Source organism: Microcebus murinus, chromosome 1 (assembly GCF_040939455.1).
Source record: "Microcebus murinus isolate Inina chromosome 1, M.murinus_Inina_mat1.0, whole genome shotgun sequence".
NCBI classification, from domain to species: domain Eukaryota; kingdom Metazoa; phylum Chordata; class Mammalia; order Primates; family Cheirogaleidae; genus Microcebus; species Microcebus murinus.
The window spans coordinates 148,243,302-148,268,807 of NC_134104.1; the positions used below are offsets into that span (position 1 = coordinate 148,243,302).

Consider the following 25,506-nt stretch of genomic DNA (forward strand, 5'->3'; position numbering starts at 1 on the left):
ACCTATGAAGAGAAACAATCAAGCATTAATCCTGCCTTGCTAAACAAACTACACTTTAGGGTAACCAAATAGTTGATCAGAGAAAGCCCTTCTGTAAGAAAAACTTCCAACTATAAACAGAAAAAAGGAATTATGGAATAAGAGAATTATCATTTTGCAACCCTAAAGGATTACTTCCATCTAGACAATGATCCATCAATGCTAAAGCTATTAAATAAAAGAGTAATGGGAATATTAATAAAGCTGACAACATCTGACTCTAGTGGTCAATCTTAGCCCCATTAATACTGAAACAACTAGACATTATGTGCCTCTATGAGGCAACAGGAAATACACAGCACCAACTAGGAGGAATTCCTATTCCCCTTTCTGTCTACCCCTCAAAATAGCAGTGAACTTGAATATAATCAAGAATCTACATCTCAGTAGCAGTCTACGGGAAAGTCAGGTGATAAAGGACTATGCAAAACAACACCAAAAGGGTGCGATAAAATTTCTGACATTCTAGTCTTATCTGAGACAAATGACAGTACCCCTTTAATAAATAAATGATGCTAAAAAATAACAGACCAGGAAATGTTTGGAACTAAGAGACTTAAGGGTCATAGCATCTAAACATAACACAGGACCTTGTTTCAATGCCGGCTCAAAAATTACAAAATAATATGTATGAGTCCATCAAGAAAATTTGAACACTGAGTATTAGATCACATTCAAGAACCACTGTTGATTTTGTGGGGTGTGATAATGGAACCGTGGTTATGCTTTTTTAAATTTTTTTCTGTTAAAAAAATATATTTTATGGGCCGGGTGCAGTAGCTCACGCCTATAATCCTAGCACTCTGGGAGGCCGAGGCAGGAGGATCACTTGAGGCCAGGGGTTCAAGATCAGACCCCGTCTCCACTAAAAATAGAAAAAATTAGCCAAGTATGGTGGTGCATGCCTACAGGCCCAGCTATTAGGAAGGATGACTGCAGCCCAGGAATTTGAGGCTTCAGTGGGCTATAATGATACCACTGTGCTCTATAGCCTGAGTGACAGAGACTCTGTCTCAAAATATATAAATAATAAGAAAAAAAGAAAAATATATTCATGAGTAAAATGACATGATTTTATTTAAAATATTCCAGCAAGAATACTACTCAGCTATAAAAAGGAATGAAATACTGTCTTTTGCAGCAACCTGGAGGGAAATGGAGACCCTTCTCCTAAGTGAAATATCTCAGGAATGAAAAAACCAACCACGTGTACTAATAATTGTGAGCCAAATCATGGGCACACACAGCCACAAAGAGATGTAAAGGACATTGGAAACTAAGAAGGGGGAAGGGTGGGAAGTGATGAAGGGTAAAAACTTACCTATAGGGTACAATGTTCACTATTCCGGTGATGGGCAGACTAAAAGCCCGACTTCAGCATTATACGAGGTAACCATGTAACAAAAACATTTATGCCTTCTTAATATTTTGAAATAAAATAAAATACGAAAATACTTCAGCAAGGGAAAGAAACAGAGAAGAGGGAGCAACAGGGAGGAGAGGGGGAGTGGAAGCAGGGAGGAGAGATGAAACAAGGCAAGCAAAGTGGTGACAACTGTTGGGAGCGAGTGACGCTGCTTCATGATTCTAGTCTCTCTAGTGTCATAATAAAAAATTTCAATGAAGGGGTTTAGCTTAGAATGTCTGTTAATATTCCTTTCAGTTTTAGAATTTTATGGTTTTACATTCAATTTCCTAAAGTAGATCCACTGCATGCTTGAGATCACATATATGTAGCATAATACTGAAAATATTTCCCAAAATTATTATATTATGCATAAGAACCACAATGATTACAGAGTGGCGAATGTGTTATCTTGGAAAATAATCTTCAGATGAGTATATTTGCCTGTGGGAGAGATAAAGTAGTAAATAAATGCTTCTAAATGCATACAGAAGATCACGGCCAGCTCTTGTCTGCAGCCACTGATTAGAGAATAAGATGAAAGAGACTTATATCATAAAATAGATTTGTTTCCTCCTTTTCTTCTGTTTCTTTGTCACAAATTACACCATCATTCTCTCCTAACATTCTTATAATCACTCATTAACTCCTGTAGCATTGATTGAGTGCCCAACACACATAACCCTTTGCTGGCTTAGCACTGTGGGCTACAAGGGTGAATGACAAATGAGCTACTATGTATGCCTTTATATTGCTTGTAGGGTCTTTAACCACAGTTTTTATTATCTACTTACAGTAAACCTACTGGAAAAATCAGAATTCATTTCACCCTTGAAATTTTACTAATGATTTACTAAAAAACTATCCATAAACAATTGTGAGTTTTACGGAAACCTGGTCTCCCTGACCATAAAGTTCACCAACGGCTTCCACAGGATTCCTGAGTCCCCTGAAATCGTGTACAAGGTATCTCTTGACTCTGCATTTTTCTGGAGAGGCTTTCACGGTTTTCCTTAATTTCCACAATCTCTAATGGTAACAGTAACTAACAGAATAAAACCGCATTTCATGTAGCAAAAACTTCTAAATACAGGAAAAAGATGAAACATGGTACCGTATACCAGCCAAGCCTTCGCAGATCCTGCTTCTTCTGGAAGTTGAAAGATAAATTCTTAAAACTCGTAAAACTTTTTTTCCAATGCTTGAGTGACCTCTAGCGGCTACTTAAATTATCATAGCCAATTGTCCATAGCAGGAATTAAAGAACTAAAAAGCGTTTTGAGAAATAAAAAAATAAAGATGGGATCTCAAAGGAGCACCTGGTACGGTTTTAAGTTATGATGTAAACTTCCCCATCATCCATCCAAATTTACTTCGCAATACATTATGCTTAATTCAAAAGAGTTCTGCCAGATAGCTAAATACACATGATTACTTTTTTTTAATGAAATAAGTATACTTTTTCCCAGGTTCTTGGATTTAAAATTAATAAAACATCACAAATGCCCAGGAAGGGAACAGTGCAGGAAAAAAAGATACAAGAACCTCAGGAATTAACACCCACCCCCCACTCCTCTCCAAGGAGGCAGCATCAGAAATACAATGTTTACGAAAAGAAGAGCAAATGGGGTAGGAGAAACACTTTGAGAACATACACTGGCCAAAGAACTCAACCTAAGTGAGCACAAGCAACAAAAGTAGTTCAGGAACGTCTGGGTCTAACTTTCTTGGTGGTGGTAGAGGCAGCGACAGTAAGTACCAGGAGGACCAGGCCACAGCATGGAGCCAGGGGCGAAGGGAGCACCTCACCCAGGGCGACAGGTCCCAGGTAACTACAGATGCCTTCTGCCCCGTCCCTTGAGAAGTCCTACAACAGGAGATCACCCCGTCTCCCAGCCACTGCTACAGGGAGTCCCATGCACAAGGACCCCACAGGGGGTGTGGGCAGCCTTTTAAGCTCCAGACTTGGCCTCTGGCCTGTCTTCCCCAGACTCTATGCCACAAGCCGCCCCTCATGTCCAGACCCCTTCCAGGATACCTACCTCTAATCACCTCTCCCCCATCACGCCTGGACCAAGGGGGAGCTGACCCTTCAGATAAGAACCATCACAGCCCTAAGACATTTCTGAAGATACAGATCAGTCTTTCCCAGGAAATGTCCCAACTGATGTTTTGCACAAGTGCCTATGACCATGAGATTCATTCGGGACCACTGCCCCATGCTATGGTTCATTATTCTCAATGCTATTTAGCACTCTGTTGTGTGAACATACCACACTTTGTCCAGGCTGTTGATGGACATATGGGTTATTTTAAACATAGGGCTATTATACTGGCCAGGCATGGTGGCTCATGCCAATAACCCAGCACTTTAGGAGGCCAAGGCGGGAGGATCACTTGAGGTCAGGAGTTTGGGACCAGCCTGGGCAACAATGCAAGACCCTGTCTATACAAAATATTTAAAAGTTAGCTGGGCATAGTGGACATGCCTGTAGTGCTAGCTACTCAAGAGGCTAACACAGGAGGACTGCCTGAGCCCAGGAGTTTGAGGTTGCAATGAGCTATAGTCACACCACTAAACTCTAGCCTGGGTGGCAGAGCAAGATCTGTCTTAAAAAAAATTTTTTTTTTAATTTTTTAAATGTGGGGCTGTTATAAATAATGCTGTGAATACATATTCTTGTACATGTCGTTTGGCACATTGGGTTATAGTATAGTGGATTCTGGGTTACACATAGAAAGATGTATTCAGCTTTAGGAGACATGGCCAATGTTTTCCAGAATGGTTTTGCTTATTCTCATTCCCATCGGCAAAAAAATGAGTTTCTTCTTCTTCATGAACATTTAGGCTTGTAAAGCTTTTCAATTTTTGCCAATCTGGTGACTATCCTGATACTTCATTTTGATTTGCATTTGATTTGGCATTTTAAATACTGAATATTAGAATTTACGTTGGCCAAACTTCTTGGTTATTAAAGCTTCCCTTTAAATATCATTGTAGCAATCGGCAAATCTGTCAACATTCTTCAAACTCTACCCAGGTAAAAAGCATAAGTGCATGTGCATGCAAACATTTGTGTGGGTGTATGTGACTGACTAACAACTCGGTCCAAGCCACTATCCTCTCTCACCTCCTAAACCAGTCTGATTCTACCTTGCCCTTGTTCCTGTAAGAGTAACAGATAAGATGTTCTTTTTCACACATAAGTCACATCAAGGCATGCCTCTGCTCACAATCCTCCAATGGCCTCCCATTTCACTCTGAATAAAATCCCAAATCCTTACCATGATATATAGCAAGCCTCTATATGATCTAGCCACTGGATACCGCAATAATTTTACCTCCTACCACTCTTCCCCTCACTCAGTCCCAGATGCACTCACTTCCTAGTCCTTGAAACATGCCAACCACTTTTCTACCTCCAGACCTTTGCAACTGCTGTTCACTCTGCCTGGAATGTCCTTCCCCCAGGTAGCATAGCTTGTCCCCTCAACTCCTTCAGGGCTATGCTTGAATGTTTCTATCAAAGGCTTTTTCCCTGACAACCTATCTAAATAAGTACCATGACCATCCATAATTTCTAAACTCCATTATCCTACTTTATCTTTTTCTTTTTTTAATTGTATTTCAGAATATTACAGGGGTTCTTTCTCACAGAATCTATCAACACCTGACATTTTATATATTTTCTTTCTTCCCACACTAGATTTCTACCTATATTGTTCAACACTATATCCCAATGCCTAGAAAGTGCCTCTTGTATACACAAATACTGACAAATATTTGCGAAATAAATGAATGAAAGAGTATCAATGTCAAGAATATAACAGTATCTATGAAATTCTAGGACAAAATAAGAACTTTCCTTTTTCTACTCCCTCCCCGTACCCTTATAGATCTTTTATAAAATAATGTGGAAGTCATTTCCATGTTATTAATTTTTTAACAGTATATATATTCTTTTTCAAGAATTCATTCTTTCCAGATTAAGCTTCACAACATTAACAGATGTTATTTACAGTTAAATTTTAATACTCATTTGTTTAAATTTGTTTCTTCTGTACTTTGCCTTAACATTGTTTTTAGGCAGCTACAATTTGCTCAAGAAAAAAAAGTTTTTTTATTTTTTAGAAATGTTGGTAAAATTCAGATTCCCTGAATCTGAAGTCCCTGAATTTCTGAAAATGTGTTCTGTCCTAACGAATAGGCAATATAATAGCTGTATAGAGAAACATAAGATCATATAATCCTTAAGTGTTATTCCACTGTTTTCTCCTTTTTGTAGCCTTTCATGTTACAAATAAATTAAATGTAACCTTATTTTCTTTGTTTATAACCTGATTTTTGGCTTTTATCTTTTTCTCTATGAAACTACACATTTCACCAGGATATGTCTCGATGTACATCTTTTTTCAATGGTTTGCCTGACATTTGGTGAGACCTTTCATCTAAAGATTCATTCCTCCTTCAGTTCTGGGTGAAATTTTCTTCTACTATTTCTGTCACAATTATTTCACTTCTGTTTGCTTGATCTCTTTCTAAAAATTCCATTATATTTATCAGAGCTGTTCAATAGAAATATAATTCAAACCACATGAGTAATTTTAAATTTCTTAGTAGCCACATTAAAAAAATGTATGAAATTTAAAGCCAGGCGCGGTGGCTCACGCCTGTAATCCTAGCACTCTGGGAGGCCGAGGCGGGCGGATTGCTCAAGGTCAGGAGTTCAAAACCAGCCTGAGCGAGACCCCGTCTCTACCATAAAAATAGAAAGAAATTAATTGGCCAACTAATATATATAATATTAAAAAAATCAGCCAGGCATGGTGGCTCGTGCCTGTAGTCCCAGCTACTTGGGAGGCTGAGGCAGGAGGATCGCTTGAGCCCAGGAGTCTGAGGTTGCTGTGAGCTAGGCTGACGCCACGGCACTCACTCTAGCCTAGGCAAGAAAGCGAGACTCTGTCTCAAAAAAAAAAAAAAAAAAAAAAAAAAAAAAAAGTATGAAATTTAAATAACTTATTTAACCAAATACATCTAAATTATCATTTGAAAATGTAAAATATATTAACATTTTTTAAATTACAGATACTTTACATTTTTTTCATGTCGAGTCTTCAACATCTAGTAGGTATTTTCCACTTGTAGCTCTTCTCAATTTGGATTAGCTATTCTTCAAGTGCTTAGTAGCCACTTATGGCTGGTGGCTACCACATTAGACAGTACAATAGATCTTCTGCAACTAATCTCTATGCCTATGTAGTTCATAATTTTTATCATCTTTTTTTTCTGAACCTAAGAGAATCCACCCTGATCTTCCAATTCACTAACTCAGCTTCCTAAAGTATCCATCCTACTTATTTATTGTAACTACCGAATAATTTAATTGAATAGTGAAATTTGCATATTCAGAGGCTCTTTCTTCATGGCACATAGCTCCTAAGCAATGAACGCATGATCTGGTTATCCAGGAATATCCTGGAAAATCTCAGGACTCTGTCTTATACTTTTCTTTAAGTTCTCTCCCATCTCCTACAGCCACTCTCTCGTTAGAGACCTTTTGCTCTGAGCCATCAGAAGGAACCACCACTTTTCAGAGCCTTCTCATCTTCCTGGTGACACTGTCCTATCTGCTCAGTCTTTTTTTTTTTTTTTCTTTAAAAAGGGAAAGTGCTGGTATCTGCTCAGTCTTTTACGTAAAAATCTACTTTATACATATCCGGGAGTCAAGGCGGGTACCATCAGCAATCATATATAGGTGACCATTCGTTTCTTTTAGTCCCAGAAAGAATGGGAGAGCTCAGGCTTAGTTACATTTTTCACTAGTAGATCAGTGATCCAACAGTTTGCAGGGAGCAGACATAGAATTGTAAGCAAAGGAAATACAGTGAGATTAATCTCCCATTTATGGGAGACAGTACCATACTGTGGGAGACAGGCTACTGTTCAAGGCAGACTATGGCAGAAAATTTTCCACCACTGGAAAATTCCCAAGTTCTATCAGACAGTATTCAGTTAGACAATTTCTTTTCAACCTCCAAATACCACCCTACCAGCTTCAGCTCTACAAATCCCCTCTCCTTACCTCTTTTTTCCTTCTTTCAGGAGTTCTTGCCCTTTCCCCAAAGGCCCTGGGTTTTGTCTGTTTGTTTTGGTCTATTTTAACCCTTGTGCCTCTCCCAGTCCAAGGGATAAAACTCTATTACCACGTGTAATATATATTAACAGAATAGGTGGAAAGTCGATTTTAATATTCAAGGATATTCAACTAGGCAGTACAATGGTAGCATTCACTTCACAGAAGTTGGAGTGACTGGTTAACTAAATAAGAAAGTCTTACCAGTATATCAATATTTCAAAGAAACAGCTAATATTAGGAAATATCTTTAGTATGTGCATGGCCATTAAATACTGAGATCAGTTGTCAAGAAATAATTGACAACTGGTGAAGATGAAAACATTAAATTCAAGATAAAAAGCCAAAAAAATTCTAATTTAAATTAGGAGCTATGCTTTAACTAGAAAATACATTGGTCATAATAAATGTTGGACAGACTACAAGAAAACTAGCAATGAAACAAGCATTATTCAAAAAATAAATGAAGTAACAATGAGGAGAGTTCCCAAGCCTTGTTAACGCTGCCATACCCCTTTTAATAACAGACTATGTTATAAATGAGCTGTTGTGTTTAATAAACCTATAGGTCCACTGAGGTGATCGTTTTATAACAATTGTCACAATTCCACAAAGAAAAATTAAGTGCAGGTCAATGAAAGCTGCATGTTCTAAATTACAAAATCAAGAACAATCTTTTTTGTCATTCATAACACTTCAGTAATAAAAGAAATTACCTCGATAACAGGTGTATTTTCCTGGAGCTCAGTTGTGTGTGAGGCCAGTAAACCAATCACTCGAGCGACCTTGGCCCGTCTGTAAAAGGAGAGAAAATAGGTTCTGAAGAGAAGAGTCACGGACCAAGGAAACCAACTTCAGGTAGTTATGTCATGCAATGAGAAGCATTAGATATAAGAATGTGAAATAAAAATTAAATGTGATAGGTACACACTCCCCTACATATATAGCCCAGAGAAACTCTCCCTCCCTATGTGTACAGAAACAATCTCCCTATGTATACAAAGGGAGACATAAACAGCAATGTCCTCTGCAATATTTTAATAGTGACAAAATTTAAACAAGTTGTGGTTTAAAAGTAAAATGGAAAATAAAATTTTAAAAAGGCTTTAACCAGAGAGAAGAGAGAAATAATAATTAATCCTTTTATCTCTGAGTACAGAGAGATTTGGTTAAAGGTCTCTGTTTTACTTGTTAGCAGATCAGTGAGTTTCTAAATAAGTAGTAATTAATATCTGAACAGTTAAACATATAAATATATTCACTTTAATAGAAATTTTTACCATCTAAAGTTTTACAAATACTTTTCTATTTTAATAAACAGTAGTTAATTTCAATGAGGCATATGTTTGGTATCCAGCAGAAAACAAAGTTGATAAATTATAAAATAACACTGTAAGTGGCCAGGCGCAGTGGCTGGCAACTATACTCCCAGCACTTTGGACAGGATGATCACCTGAGGACCAGGACAGGAGAATCACCTGAGGTCAGGAGTTCAAGACCAGCCTGAGCAAGAGTAAGACACCCATCTCTACTAACAATAGGGGGGAAAAAAAAAATTAGCTGGGCAACTAAAAATTAAAAAAAAAAAAAATTAGCCTGGTGTGGTGGCCAATGCCTGTAGTCCCAGCTACTCGGGAGGCTGAGACAGGAGGATCGCTTGAGCCCAGAAGTTTGAGGTTGCTGTAAGCGAGGCCCATGCCACGGCACTCTAGCCCAGGCAACAGAGCGAGACTCTCTCAAAAACAAAACAAAAGAAACACTTTAGTGTGATGTGTAAAAGTATTTCATACAGAAATTTCCTTTTGATAAGATTTTTTTTAATTGAAAAAAACAAAAAAACTGGTGAGTTGATGAGAACCGCACTCATTTGGTGATGCATGTTGTCCGGGCTAATCAGTATGTACATTAACCAGAAAGCCTTATTTTTTAGGTTCTTAAAATAAACCTATGCAGGGCCCATGGAGGGAAACAAATCAGACTAAGAAATATCACAGAGAAAATGTATGTGTTATCACAGCTCTAACACACAGAAATAATTCTTATGAATTTCAACACTTTTTGAATTGCCCATTCAAATCTCTTAACATATACAACAGATTAAACAAGTCCTAGGCATTGTTATGATTAGCATTCCACCTCTAAATAAAAAGATTATACTTTAAAAGTAATCATTTTCAAAAATACTTGTAGGATATTGGACCAAGAGTTGAAAAAAAAAATCCAGCCACAGCTTTGCCACTAATCAGCTACTGACAATAGCAAGTAAATTATCCTTCAATTTCCACGTGTGCAATTTAAAGGGGCAGCTTGGTTAACATCTAAGAATGTTTTTACAGGCCGGGCGCGGTGGCTCACGCCTGTAATCCTAGCACTCTGGGAGGCCGAGGCAGGCGGATTGCTCAAGGTCAGGAGTTCGAAACCCAGCCTGAGCACGAGCAAGACCCCATCTCTACTATAAAATAGAAAGAAATTAATTGGCCAGCTAATATATATATATAAAAATTAGCCAGGCATGGTGGCACATGCCTGTAGTCCCAGCTACTCGGGAGGCTGAGGCAGAAGGTTCGCTTGAGCCCAGGAGTTTGAGGTTGCTGTGAGCTAGGCTGACGCCAGGGCACTCACTCTGGGCAACAAGCGAGACTGTCTCAAAAAAAAAAAAGAATGTTTTTACAATTATAAAGCAGATGTGCTTATTATCAAACACTCATGAAGTAAAACATATGAAACAAAACTTATTTCTCTCTTTTCAAAGACAAGCTCAAAATATGTATGAAACACTGAATCATTTTCAATCTATTAAATTAAATATCAGCTACTAGATTTATTGAACCAAAATAAAAATGTATCAACATGCTAATTAAATATACACTGAATGTAGGCAGCTAGAAAAAGGGCCATCAGAACAAGAACAAAACCTTGCAAATATGATTGTTCAAATAAAAAAAATTAGAGATTATAAAATGAGCAGGGATAAATACCAACCTGGAGAGCTCACATATAAAGAGCAATAAGGCCGGGCGCGGTGGCTCAGGCCTGTAATCCTAGCACTCTGGGAAGACGAGGCGGGTGGATCGTTTGAGCTCAGAAGTTCGAGACCAGACTGAGCAAAGGCATGAGACACCCATCTCTACCAAAAATAGAAAAAATTAGATGTGCCTGGTGGTGGTGCATGCCTGTAGTCGGAGCTACTCGGGAGGCTGAGGTAGAAGGATTGCTTGACCCCAGGAGTTTGAGGTTGCTGTGAGCTAGGCTGACGCCACAGCACTCTAGCCAGGGCAACAGAGTGAAACTCTGTCTCAAAAAAAAAGAAAGATCAATGAGAGAGAGTTTGGCAGTTCTTCAAAAGGTTAAACAAAGAGTTACCATATGATCCAGCAATTCCACTACTAGCTATATATCCAAGAGCAATAAAAACATATGTTCACACAGAATCTTGTAGACAAATGTTCATAGCAGCATTGATTCCTAACAGCCAAATGTGGAAACAACCCTAATGTCCATCAAGAATGGATAAACAGGCCGGGCGTGGTGGCTCACGCCTGTAATCCTAGCACTTTGGGAGGCCGAGGCGGGCGGATTGCTCAAGGTCAGGAGTTCGAAACCAGCCTGAGCGAGACCCCGTCTCTACTATAAATAGAAATAAATTAATTGACCAACTAAAAATATATATATACAAAAAATTAGCCGGGCATGGTGGCGCATGCCTGTAGTCCCAGCTACTCGGGAGGCTGAGGCAGGAGGATCGCTGAGCCCCGGAGATTGAGGTTGCTGTGAGCCAGGCTGACGCCACGGCACTCACTCTAGCCTGGGCAACAAAGTGAGACTCTGTCTCAAAAAAAAAAAAAAAAAAAAAAAAAAAGAATGGATAAACAAAATGTAGTCTGTCCACACAAGGGGATATTATCCAGCTATAAAAAGAATCAAGCACTGATACGTCCTACAATATGGATGAACCTTGAAAACATTATGCTAAATGACAGACACTAGACACAAAAGGCCATATAGTATAAGATTCCATTTACATGCACTGTCCAGAATAGGGAAATCAACAGAAAGAAAGTGGATCAGTCATTGCCAGGCGCAGGAAGAATGGGCACAGGATTTCATTAGGTGATAAAAATATCCTGAAATTAGATAGTAGTGATAGTTGTACCACTTTGAATATATTAAAACACACTGAAATCTACATGTTAAAAAGGTGAATTTTATGGTATGTCAACTATATCTCAATAAAAAAAGATAAAGTGAGAAAGCCAAAGAAAAATTGAGAGAAGAGCCAAAAGACTCTTCTATCCCACACTCATCCTACAGGAGTTTCAAAAATGGGAAAATGATGGAATAGTGAAAAAGAAATCATAAAGAAATAATAGAAAAGCTAAAGAAAGGATGAAGAATTTAATCCTTTAAATTTAATCCTTTAAATCCTGCTGAAGCAAATTAGTAAAAAGAGATTCCTAGTAAAATCTAGTTCTAGTGAAATTTCACAGGCCTGGAATAATAAAGAAAAGCTCAGACAATGAAAAGCAAAATCAAACAAAACACATGAGGAGGAAAAAGTGAGGTTGGCCCCAGTCAGCACAGGGGAGAGAGCACCAACTCCAAAGTGTGACATAGAGGTGAGCCACTTCTTAGAAATTAAAAAACAAACAAAACTATCAAATGATAAAATCCAATCAACTAAGAGATGACTGGAGCAAAGGAACAGAGAAATTGTGTTTAAAAAAAAAAAAAAACTGACAAGCATTTACTTTACCTTACTGAAGTATAATAAAACTTTATACTAAAAAATAAAATAGTCCTTCCTAAAATTCTTACCTCAAGGAACCCCCAAATAGCCAAAACAATCTTGAAAATGAAGAACAAAGTCAGAAGTCTCACACTTACCAATCAAAACTTACTTCAAAGCTACAGTAATCAAGACAGTGTGGTATTGGCATAAGCCAGACACACATACCAATGAAATAGAATAAAGAGGTCAGAAACGAACCCTCCCATATATGGGCAAATGATTCCCAACAAGGGTGCCAAGATCATTCAATGGGAAAAAAAGTAGTCTTTTCTACAAATGGTATAGGCAAAACTGGATATGCACATGCAAAGAAATGAAGTCGGACCCTTATACTTTATACTGTATACAAATATTAATTCAAAATGAATCAAAGACCTAAACATAAAAGCTAAAACTATAAAACTCTTAGAAGAAAACACAGAAGGAAAACTTTATGACATTGATTTGGCAATGATTTTTTTTAATATGACACCAAGAGCACAGGCAACAAAAGAAAAAAATAGATGAACTGGAGTCTCATCAAAATTAAATACTTTAATCAAACTTTAATCAAAGGACACTATAACACAGTAAAAAGGCAAGCAACCAAATGGGAGAAAATATTTGTAATTATTTCTCTGATGAGGGGTTAATATCCAGAATATATAAAGAACTCAACAACATAAAACAAACTGATTCAAAAATGGGCAAAAGACTTGAACAGACATTTCTCCAAAGAAAATATACAAATAACCAAATTCAGATAAAAAAATACTCATCACTGGTCATAAAGGAAATGTAAATCAAAACCATGAGATACTACTTCACACCCATCAGAATAGCTATTATCCAAAAATAAGCAGAATAAAAACCCCTAGAAAACAACAATGTTCATAGCAGAATTATTCATAATAGCCAAAAAGTAGAAACAACGAATAGATGAAAAGACAGACAAAATATGGTATATACAAGAAATGGGTAATTATTCTGCCTTAAAAAGGAAGGAAATTCTGGCACATGCTATAATATTGGTGAACCTTGAAAACATTAAGTGAAATAAACCAGACACAAAAGATAAATATTCTATGATTCTACATATATGAGATACCCACACTAAGCAAATTCATAGACATAGAAAGTAGAATATAGGTGACCAGGCCTTGAGCAGGAAAAGGTGACATTATTATTTAATGGCTAATGAATCTATGTTTGAGAGGATGAAAAAGTTCTGAAAATGAATAGTGGTGATAGTTGCACAACAATGTGAATGTACTTAATGCCTTCATACACTTAAAAATGGCTACAATGATAAATTTATGCTATGCATAATTTACAACTAATAAATTTTTTTTTTTTTTTTGACAGTCTCACTCTGTTGCCGGGACTAGAGTGCCGTGGCGTCAGCCTAGCTCACAGCAACCTCAGACTCCTGGGCTCAAGCAATCCTCCTGCCTCAGCCTCCCGAGTTGCTGGGACTACAGGCACGAGCCACCATGCCCGGCTAATTTTATATATATATTTATATATTAGTTGGCCAATTAATTTCTTTCTATTTTTATAGTAGAGACGGAGTCTCGCTCAGGCTGGTTTTTTGAACTCCTGACCTCGAGCAATTCGCCTGCCTCGGCCTCCCAGAGTGCTAGGATTACAAGCGTGAGCCACCGCGCCCGGCCTAAAATTTTTTTAATTAAAATATTATACCATTGCTGTATGTGAATAATACCTCATAAAGTTGATTGGCAAGGAAGGATTAAAATTTGATAGGCTGAGCATGGTGGCTCATGCCTGTGATCCCAGCACTTTAGAAGGGAGAGGCAGGAGGATTCGCTTGAGGCCAGGAGTTCAAGACCAGCCTGGGCAACATTGCAAAACCCCCCTATCTCTGCAAAAAAAAAAAAGTTTTTTTAATTAGCTGGGCATAGTTGTACATGCCTATAATCTCAGCTACTAAGGAGGCTAAGGCAGGAAGATTGCTTGAGCCCACAAATTCAAGGATACAGTGAGCTACTATCAGGCCACTGCACTCTATCCTGGGTGACAGAGCAAGACCCTGTCTCTAAAGTAAAATAAAATTTGATAAATAATCAATATTGAAAATTCTAACAAAAGATCATTTTTAAACACATTGGGACTACATGTTGGTATTATGTTTTTGAACAGCACATTACAATGTATCAAAAGTCACAAAAGTGTTTATTGCCTTCTACCATTTGTTCTAATTCTATGAATGTGCCCTAAGGGGAGAAAGAAAGCATATACAAAGACTTAAGCACAAAAATGTTCATTAAATATTGTTTACAATATTATAATAGCATCTAAATATATTATAGGATAAACAAAATGATCATATATTCACAACATAAAAAAGGAATACCTTATAAACATCTTAGGCAAATTATTAATGACATTAAAAATATGTAATATATATGTTATAGGGAGAAAACTATAAAATTATATCATGTGATTCTAATTTTGTTTTTTGATATGCAGAACAAAGCTAAGGAATAAATATATCTACTTCAATAGTGATTATCCCTCAGGCTAACTTAAGGAACTTTACCATCAAGGTAATATAAGGTATCAAGGTAATCAAGGTAATATCAAGGTAATATAATCTGGGAGTCAGAGAAAGGGCTCACTGGAGGAAATGGTGTGTCAATGGAGAAAGAGAATAAAAGAACGATCCTAGCAGAGGACTTATCTACCTTACTACTTATCATTTTCCTCAAGTTAAAACTATTTTTACAATGGAGCTTAAGTTTTAACAATTAAAATAAAAAATCTGTGGATTTTGGTATCCCTGGGGCTCCCAGAATCAATCCCAGGTGGATACCAGGGATGGGATTGGAAAGGATTAAGAATGCCTGCTTTAAAATGTCAGCAGGGGGCACCCCACTCAAGGATATAGCTTTTAAGATTTAAATAAAAGTGTTTAAATAAAGATTTCACTGGTTTATTTTTAATGAGCATACCATAAATCTTCTTAAAGTAGTTAAATGCTCAACCATTACCTAGAAATACTGTTTTGTAAAATCAGATTTTACTTCAGGAGAGTAACATTAGAAGATGCATAAGAATAATCACCCAAAGAAGCATTTTGTGAACCTCTATTGTTTCCCTCATATTTCACCAGCACGAAAGAATAATTATCATACCACTACCACAATTCACAAAATCCTTTCACCTCCATTTTTTCACATGCTCCTCCTAACAATCATAAGAGATAAGGTAGCTTAAGGATAACTACAACTTTCACATCTCCAACGTATGTTAAGCACTAAGAACAAGGCACTATACAAGGTATTTCATGTATTTATCTCATTCAAGGTTTAATTATTACCAACAATTTAGGTGGTTATGCTGTCCCTACTTTACAGATGAAAAAGCTGAGGCTCAGCAGTTAAAGCATTTGCCAAGGGGGCAGATCTGTGATCCACACCCAGGTCTGTCTGAATCCTAAACCTATGCCTTTTTCTTGTCCCATAGATTGCCCAGGAAGCAGAGATTCAGCAAGAGGGGCCAGACGCAGTGGCTCATGCCTATAATCCCAATATTTTGGGAGGCTGAGGTGGGAGGATCACTTGTCCCCAGTAGTTCAAGACCAGCCTGGGCAACAGAGCAAGAACTTGTTTCTACAAAAAATAAGAAAAAATTAGCTGGGCGTGGTAGCCCACAACTGTAGTCCTAGCTACTCCAGAGACAAAGGTACGAGGATGGCTTAAGCCCAGGAGTTCAAGGCTGCATTGAGTTATGATCATCCCACTGCACTCTAGTCCAGACGACAGAGTGAGATCCTATCTCTACAAAAAAAAAAATGAATAAATAAAAAGAAAAGGAAATCATTTGGCCAAGTCTCATTGGCAACCAGAACCCAGAGTGTTCTAACACTTTATCTAGCATGCTTTTCACCCTGGCATACTGCTTCCATAAAAAGTAAGTACGTTTCTTTCCATCAGGAGTTTATAAATCATAATCCCAAGAGACTATAAATAACATCAAAGGAAAGTTATGTGCTGCATGAAGAAAAGACACAAGTGACAAAGGGAAAACTCCTAGAAGTATCACTGAATTAAAATACAGAGATGAGAGTTAACGTATTTTATAACAAATACTTTAAAAAGTAACAGTTAATAAAGTTTCCAGGGGTAATTAGGATAATCCCAGAATCATGTATACAACATTAGGATAATGGCTATTTTTAAATCTTCTTTTAAAATTTATAATTGAGATGCCTACAGAAATTGCCTGTGAGTCAGAGTCATCAATACTTCAGAATAATTTCTGATAATTATTTAGGACTCTGTTCTTTTCATAAATATGTATGTTGCATTACTTAATAAAATCATAAAGAATAATTTTTAAAGTATAAATGTTACTTACATATCCCAGTTTGGAGCTATTCGCAAATGCTGGATTAGCAACTGGAACTAGGATGAAAAATTAAAATGTACATTTAATCCATGAAACACAAAATGTGACCGCTAAGAAATCAGACCTTTATAGAACTCAAATGTAAATCGTGCCACAAGGAGATTATTTACAAACAGGCAAAAGCATTAGTATACAAATAAAAACTAAGAACAGTACTTTTAGTTTCTCCTACCACTTTATATTCCCTAAATGTCTATTCCCACCCAAAAGACACACACGGACTACCCAAAAAAGTATCCTTATTACAATCTTGGAAGCAAATGAACTTGAATTTTTTGAACCCAGTCCCCAAATCAGGGTCCACTCTAAAAAACACCTCCAAAACCACTGTAATTCCTTTCTGAGGATCCAAAAGCTCTGACAAATTCCTATAAGTTTCCCAATGAACCAAGACAGCCCAAGAAGTGATATTCCCAGGGGGAAGAGAAAAAAACATCCTGGAGACTTGATGTTTCTCTTCAATGTTACATCAGAAACCTTACAGTTCACCAGCTTGAAAACTGCATTATAAAGGAGCCCCCTATTCCACATGGGCAGTTCACTCCAGCCACTAATGAGAATGTCTCTTATGATTTCAGATATAAGAAATATTTTACAATTATTACAAGTTAACATAAAATGCAAAGCTAAGTATTACAAAAAAAAAAAAAAACTGCAAAGTGCCATCTACTCAACTGCTTTTAGACCCAAGGAAAAACAAACAATAATCATCAAAGTGTAATAATGATAAATCACTCTTTTAATTGTACTCAAATCAAATTAATATTTTAGCACTTGTTTTAATCTCTATAGAAACACAGAAGTTAAGCAACATAAAGGCACATCCCAGAGCCCTACCAGGGGGGAATGGAGGAGCTTGGTGGCCACCTCCTGGTGACCAGCCACCACACATAAATAGCAAAGGAGATTCAGCTTGGTTCTGGAGGCTCCAGTACTCTTCTCAGTGGAGTCTATCTGCGAACACACTTGTTGCAAAAAGTCATTCCAATCTTGGTCTTTCAGAAATAACAACTTATCCACTGCAGAGGAAATAAAATAATCAAAGTGTGTATGATGCCAAAAAGAATTGCTAGAAACATTACGCGAGAAATAAACACAGAAAGTCAAGTTAAGATGAGGACAAAGAAAACTGTAAAATTGCACTGTCAAAGCCAAAAATTCTCCAAAGATGACACTATTTTTGTCTTTATTCCTCATCTCTGTTTCTACCCATGGACAATTTTTTAGCTACTTCAATGGGAAACTAAGCTCCAAAAAAGAAAATAAATGCCTAAAGGAGAATTGTCTCACAACCTAAAATACAACAAAATCTAAAGTTAAATAAAATTGTAATAAAAGAAAACAAGACAGCCTTTGCATAAATAAATCAACTCAGCCCTAAAATATTGAAAAAATCAGAAATTCTACAGCTGTGAAAAAAAAATCCCAATAAAATGAGAGTTAAAAATAACCATATTAACATCAGACCTGAAATCACCTGGAATTCCTAACTCTAGATCCTTAAAAAAAAGTCAAAGATTAGGAAGTGAGATGCCATCTAAAATTAGGACATTTTTTTGATCTTTAAACAAATTGTAAATATAATTTCCTAAATAGCTCAAAAGTAAAAAGAGGCCGGGCGCTGTGGCTCACGCCTGTAATCCTAGCTCTTGGGAGGCCGAGGCGGGCGGATTGCTCAAGGTCAGGAGTTCAAAACCAGCCTGAGCAAGAGCGAGACCCCGTCTCTACTATAAATAGAAAGAAATTAATTGGCCAACTGATATATATATAAAAAAAAATTAGCCGGGCATAGTGGCGCATGCCTGTAGTCCCAGCTACTCGGGAGGCTGAGGCAGAAGGATCACTCGAGCCCAGGAGTTTGAGGTTGCTGTGAGCTAGGCTGACGCCACGGCACTCACTCTAGCCTGGACAACAAAGCGAGACTCTGTCTCAAAAAAAAAAAAAAAAAAAAGTAAAAAGAAAAAGATTTCTAGGTTTTCTTAAATAATGGTTCTACTTGGCACTGAAAGCATTATTAACAATGTTTTGCTCCACTCTGGGTTTTCAAAAATGTCCTTCTATATGGTTTCTTCCTTGTTTTTTATCAGTAATTAAGTTGACCAATATAAACCATTAGTTGGTTTATTTAAATCTGAATATACTAAGTTTACTTCAGATCATGGGTTCTACTCTAGCCATGAACAAGAATAGTTTAATGGCTTAATATTAAATACATAAATTGCCAAACAAATCAATTTAACGTACGTAACAATTTCTGATGTTCGCCCTAAATAAGACTTTCATTAGTTGAACAGAAACATAACGATCATCCTTTCAGCATCTGCATGCCCCACCATCCCCACGGAAGTGAACTACCTAGCCCTGTTCTCAACTGCCCTGATCCCTTGAGTAGAATCCCAATTCTCCATTGTGGTCCCCAACCCCGTGTACCCACACCAGCACCATCAACGGTAGAAATTCTAATGTTCTACATGGGAAGGTCAGGAGGCGCCCCCCCAACCCCACCCACTCCACAGGGAAACTTGCCCAGCTCTACAGGAACTTCCCCACCCACAAGAGCACAGGGCAGCCCAGACTCAGCTGAGTAATGTCATAGGCTGGCACAGATGGATTACAGATTATTTACAATTTACATAACGCTACCCTAAGAATATAGCCAATTGGCCAGAAAACAGGAAATTATGTGCCCACAAATATTCCATTTGCAAATAAATTTCATGTTTGTATCTGTATACAAAGAGTCTGCATGTTTGATAAGCCCTTTATGATCCTACCTGAATGTGCTGGTAGATGCAATATTTTTGGATCAAATTTAATTGGCAGTTGTTTCAGTATCTGTGGTTAGAAAAAAAAAAAACAACTTTTGAGATGCCTTTTGAGACAGATACCTGTCTCCTGATATGTCTCTTACATCAGATTATAAATCAATTAAGGGCAAAAGAGAATGCTATAAAATGTGTCACCAAAAAGAATAACTCAAAAATATTCTTTCAGATTAAAATATATATGAATATAGGTAAATTACTTTTAAGCTTTTTTTTTTTATTTTTTTTGAGACAGAGTCTCGCTTTGTTGCCCAGGCTAGAGTGAGTGCCATGGCATAAGCCTAGCTCACAGCAACCTCAAACTCCTGGACTCAAGCAATCCTGCTGCCTCAGCCTCCCGAGTAGCTGGGACTACAGGCATGCGCCACCATGCCCGGCTAATGTTTTCTATATATATTAGTTGGCCAATTAATTTCTTTCTATTTATAGTAGAGACGGGGTCTCGCTCTTGTTCAGGCTAGTTTCCAACTCCTGACCTCGAGCAATCCGCCCGCCTCGGCCTCCCAGAGAGCTAGGATTACAGGCGTGAGCCACCACGCCCGGCCCCCACTTTTAAGCATTTCAATTGATATCTGCAATAAAACTGAGCTTCACAGAAAAATTTCACCCTATCTTGACTTACACTTTCAGCTAATTTATCTCCAGGTTAGAATTTTAGTCATTCAACAAATATTTATTTTGTGCTTGCCAGGGTGAGGCACTATGCTAAGAGGGATACAAAGATATCAAAGACACAATCCTATTAGAGAGCTGATACTCTAGTTGGAAAGATGACACGACACGAATGGTTGTTAAACAATAAAACATAAAATATTTAAAGTAACTATGTGCAATAGGCAGGACATAATTACAAATGAAACATTTCACAGAAAGAAATTTCTTTAAAAGAACAGAGAATACAGCAAACACTTTTAGGCTGATGTGGTTAGGATAGGATTTATGGAAGAGGTGGAAGGTGGACTAAAGTCTTGAAGAATGGTTAGGACCTGATAGTTATTTATATTAAAGAAGACACCATTCTAAGAAGCTGGAACAGCATGAATAACAAAGTTCAGGATTTATTTGCGGAAAGTAGAGAAACCATGTAATTGGATTTTTGAGTTTGGAACAGCCAGATACTTCATCTTAAGACTTTTAACTAAAAATTCAACTATCATTTCTACATCTAACTTCTCCAAAACCTCTATATATAACATTTTAAAAACCTTTATCGGTACAGTAAGTACCAATATTACTATATTTACTGCAGCACTTTTGCCAAAAATGCATATTCTCATTCTAACCTCACAATCTAAATTCATCATCTCATTCTAATCATGAGAAACCCTTAGACTACCCCACATTAAGGGACACTCTACAAAATACCTGGTCAGTTACTCTTCAAAGTGTCAAGGTCATGAAGACAAGTAAAGATTGGGAAATCCTAACAAGGCCATGAAAGACACAGACAAAGACTACGAGACAAAATAGGCAAAACAAATAACTATAATGTGGGATCCTGGAACAAAAAAATAACATTTGTGGCACAACTGACAAATTCAAATAAATTTGATAGTTTAGTTAAGAGCACTGTACCCATGTTAATTCCTGGGTTTTAGTAACTGTACTCTGCTCCTATAAGATGTTAACATTAAGAACAGCTAGGTAAAAGGTATATAGGGACTCTCTTGTCTTTGAACCTTTTTCTCTAAGTGTAGTTTAAAATAGAAAGTTAGGGCAGGTGCGGTGGCTCACGCCTGTAATCCTAGCACTCTGGGAGGCCAAAGCAGGCAGATGGTTTGAGCTCAGGAGTTTGCGACCAGCCTGAACAAGAGCGAGACCCCGTCTCTACCAAAAATAGAAAGAAATTAATTGGACAGCTAAAAATATAGAAAAAATTATCCAGGTATGGTGGCGCATGCCTGTAGTCCCAGCTACTCGGGAGGCTGAGGCAGAAGGATTGCTTGTGCCCAAGAGACTGAGGTTGCTGTGAGCTAGGCTGATGCCATAGCACTCGCTCTAGCCTGGGCAACAAAGTGAGACTCTGTCTCCAAAAAAAATAAAAATGAAATAAATTAAATAGAAAGTTAAACAAACAAAATTTCTACTAAGGTTTCCCAGAAACTACCAAGTATGTTATAAAAGGAAATAAAGCAAACATAGAATCGGGTCAAAAGACATCACAAATTGTTCCAGAAAGCCCACTATGGAACTGCCCCATTACCCAACAAACTTAACATCATATACAGTTACTCTGCCAGACATCTGAACTTACAAAAAGAATTAGCTCCGTTATGAAAAATAGCTAAATAATCTATAGGAACTGTTGTCTACCTAGGAAATAAACACGAATCCAAGAACCCATTTGGTCTGAACCACAATAATGTTTCACAATCAGATAAGAGGAAACGGTCATGAATCAATACAGAAAAAAGCCATTTTTTTGAAAAGCAGGAAAACTAAAAATTAAAATATAGAATAGGTGGTGGAATGAATGTTGAGGGCTGGAAATCAAGAGAAAACAGAGAGACTGAGAAATTAATTTTCTTTAAAGGGGAGCACTCATCATCCCCTAGTAATATAGTGTTACATTCCAAAAGACATGAAACATAAAACTCACACTGGGTTAGAAGTGTGTTATGAACCAGGGCTCCCCAAGCTCCATGGTGTCCCGCCACCCTCCACCCTAGGGTCCTAACAACCTAAGAGAGTAGGATTTCTGTGCGACCCGCCCATCCCCGCCTGATGAGCAGTGGCCCCTGACATCTGCCTTCACAATACATCAGCCACTGTTCATCTGGAGTGAACTGCGTAAGTACGTATGGAGAAATGAAGGGACGGAGAGCCAATGTCTGAGGTCACAGAGTCGGCAGCACTCCTCAGCACATGACAAGGGCGGTAATGAAAGGCAGAGCTAACGCATTAAGAACAGTGGGGAGAAACCTCCACTCCAGGGAAGTGAAAGTGAAGGAAAAAGGAGAGGGTTACAGACAGGGCAGGAGCTGGAAATGCAGGCAGGTGACACAAATGAAATAGAAGCAGACAACAAGAGGAACAGGAAAGAAAACAAGGCAAGAAATATTCTGAATGAAAATGTCATGCCGATTTCAGACCACAGCAAAGTCTAAAATTCAGTTGTTTCGGTATCTTTCCACACCTTCGGGTTGTCGATAATTGGGGTGATGACAAGATCTGAGTCTGTGTAGATAAGCTCTCTCATCAGGGATTCAAGGTCCTGCTGACTCAGGTGTCCACTTGTAATCTGAAACGTGAACAAAAATTAGACTTTGTTTCTGTTTCTAGTGAAGAGCGTTAGAGGACTGAGCTGATAAGATGCTGAGGAAGACACCGTCATAGAAGGTCACCGGTTATCAATGTACTTCGATTACTATTCAAAACATTTTCACAGACTCATGTGATCTGCACAAAAATCGTAAACTGTATGTATCATTATTCCCATTTTACAGATGAAAAAAACAAAACTCAAAGGAAGTAACTGAATCCCTTATGTTTACCACTAAGGCTGGTTAGGACTACAAAACAGATCTTTATAGTTTGACGTTCTAAACAGTGACGAGGCAAATGGGTTTTTCGATTACCAGCATGGCTTTTATCTTTAATTTATAGAACACTAATCAATTTATTTCTGCTTTCAGAATATTAGATAAGAAGTTAAAGTTGTAACATAAAAAAAAATTCAGACTGAAGCACTGACCTACTACCTTAAGTGTTAAACCCCTTTATATTTGTTAAACCTAGTTAGAGTTGATACACAACAAAATTAGTAACCAGAGTTCACCATTAGTTATTCCTTTGAAATATTTCTTTTTGTTCTATTTAAACAAAAGTTTTATTCCTAGGGCTCTCCCTTAGTATTTCATATCCAGGAAAAAAAGAAAGGATTCATGCATTAAGAATCCATTCAAAACAATGACTAGCAAGCTGAATAAAACAAAAAAGCAAATTAGGGAAATAAAGAGTAAGAAAACAAAATAATCCGAAACTGAGTGGGCAGAAGTGTGTAGATAAAGAGTTGGCTAATAAAGTTCCTGGAAACCAAGGGCATCCTTGTAACTCAGAAAAAAGACACTTAAAAAAAAAAAAAAAAAAACAGAAAGTAAGGAAGAACTTCGCATTAAAAAAAAAAAAAAAAAAAAAAAAAAGGAAGAAAATTTTTTCCTAAGGTTAAGAACATGGACTTTCAAGACAAATGATGGGTAGACTTACACTGCCATATGTTAACTGTGTGAACTTAAGAACATTAAACAAAAAAGCCTTATTTTCTTCATCTATAATGAAGATTAAACCCAACAACTTTTCAGGATTGTGAAGAGTAACCTTAGAGCATTTAAAACAATACCTGGCACTGCCCAAGAAGATGACAATTGTAATTAATAAAGTTATTTTTAAAAATTTTATACACACACACACACACACGTCACGTCACACTGGCTTCAGCAGAGAATGGATTGGAAGCGAGCAATGGAGAACTGGGGAGACACATCAATAGGTTACTGAGATGGTCTGGATGAAGAGGATGGTGTCCTGGGTGAGGGAGGGGGCAGAATAAAAGGAGAGAAGTCCCCAGCACTCTGGGAGGCCGAGGCGGGAGGATCGCTCAAGGTCAAGAGTTCAGGCCAGCCTGAGCAAGAGAGAGACCCCATCTCTACTAAAAATAGAAATTAATTGGCCAACTAAAAATATACAGAAAAAATTAGCAAGTGCCTATAGTCCCAGCTACCCAGGACGCTGAGGCAGGAGGACTGCTTGAGCCCAAGAGTTGGAGGTTGCTGTGAGCGAGGCTGACGCCAGGGCACTCTAGCCTGGGCAACAGAGTGAGACTCTGCCACAAAAAAATAAAAAAAGGAGAGAAGTCAGTAACAGAGCAGAAGCCAGGTGTGGTGGCATGCACCTGTAGTCCCAGCTACTCGGAAGGCTGATGCAGGAGAACTGCTAAGAGCAGGAGCTTGAGGCTGTCGTACACTATGATGATCACACCTGAGAACAGCTACTGAACTCCAGCCTGGGCATCATAGCAGGACAACCCCCACTTAAAAAATAACAGAGCAGGCCGGGCGCGGTGGCTCACGCCTGTAATCCTAGCACTCTGGGAGGCCGAGGCGGGCGGATTGCTCGAGGTCAGGAGTTCAAAACCAGCCTGAGCAAGAGCGAGACCCCATCTCCACTATAAAATAGAAAAAAGTGAATTGGCCAATTAATATATATAGAAAAACATTAGCCGGGCATGGTGGCACATGCCTGTAGTCCCAGCTACTTGGGAGGCTGAGGCAGCAGGATTGCTGGAGCCCAGGAGTTTGAGGTTGCTGTGAGCTAGGCTAATGCCACAACACTCACTCTAGCCTGGGCAACAAAGTGAGACTCTGTCTCAAAATAAATAAATGAATGAATGAATGAATGAATGAATGAATGAATGAATGAATGAATGAATGAATGAATAACAGAGCAAAAGGCTGGATATTCCTGCTGATTTAAGACTGTGTAGGAACTGCTAGTAAATTATATTAGTCCACAGAGTAAAATAAGACATCAGTATTTTTTGAAAGAGGTAACCAAATTATCTTTATATGTAGATGATATAACTAAGCACCCAGAAAACCAAAATTCATCAACTAAAAAATTAGAAGTAATATAAGAATTAGGAAGATAGGCCAATTAGAAAATTTCTATGTAAAAATAATTTCTTATATGTAAATCAAACATATGCACAAATGACAACTTATAACAATATTCCATTTATATCAAAAAATAAAATGCTCAGGAATAAACTAAGTGATCAATAATTGCAATGAGATCATAATCATTAAATGAAAAAATTAAGTTATAAAATTATGTTCCCTTATTTGAAAATGAACATTTATAAAACCAGATTTTGAAATATCAAAATGTAATCAGTGTTCATTCTGC

The 25,506-nt window shown here is 37.7% G+C and overlaps 1 protein-coding gene across 2 annotated transcripts in view; it reads right to left on the minus strand.

Annotated features, from left to right (window-relative positions):
* Positions 1 to 25,506, minus strand: part of ULK4 (unc-51 like kinase 4) — a 541,908-nt gene that overhangs the window by 470,701 nt on the left and 45,701 nt on the right. For both annotated transcript variants that reach the window (XM_076006616.1, XM_020284578.2), the window contains exons 13-17: positions 22,739 to 22,843; positions 19,552 to 19,612; positions 17,615 to 17,796; positions 16,727 to 16,773; positions 8,295 to 8,373 (exon numbers count right to left, since the gene is read on the minus strand). In XM_076006616.1, the coding sequence (XP_075862731.1) occupies positions 8,295 to 8,373; positions 16,727 to 16,773; positions 17,615 to 17,796; positions 19,552 to 19,612; positions 22,739 to 22,843 (474 nt within the window). The remainder of the gene's footprint in view (positions 1 to 8,294; positions 8,374 to 16,726; positions 16,774 to 17,614; positions 17,797 to 19,551; positions 19,613 to 22,738; positions 22,844 to 25,506) is intronic.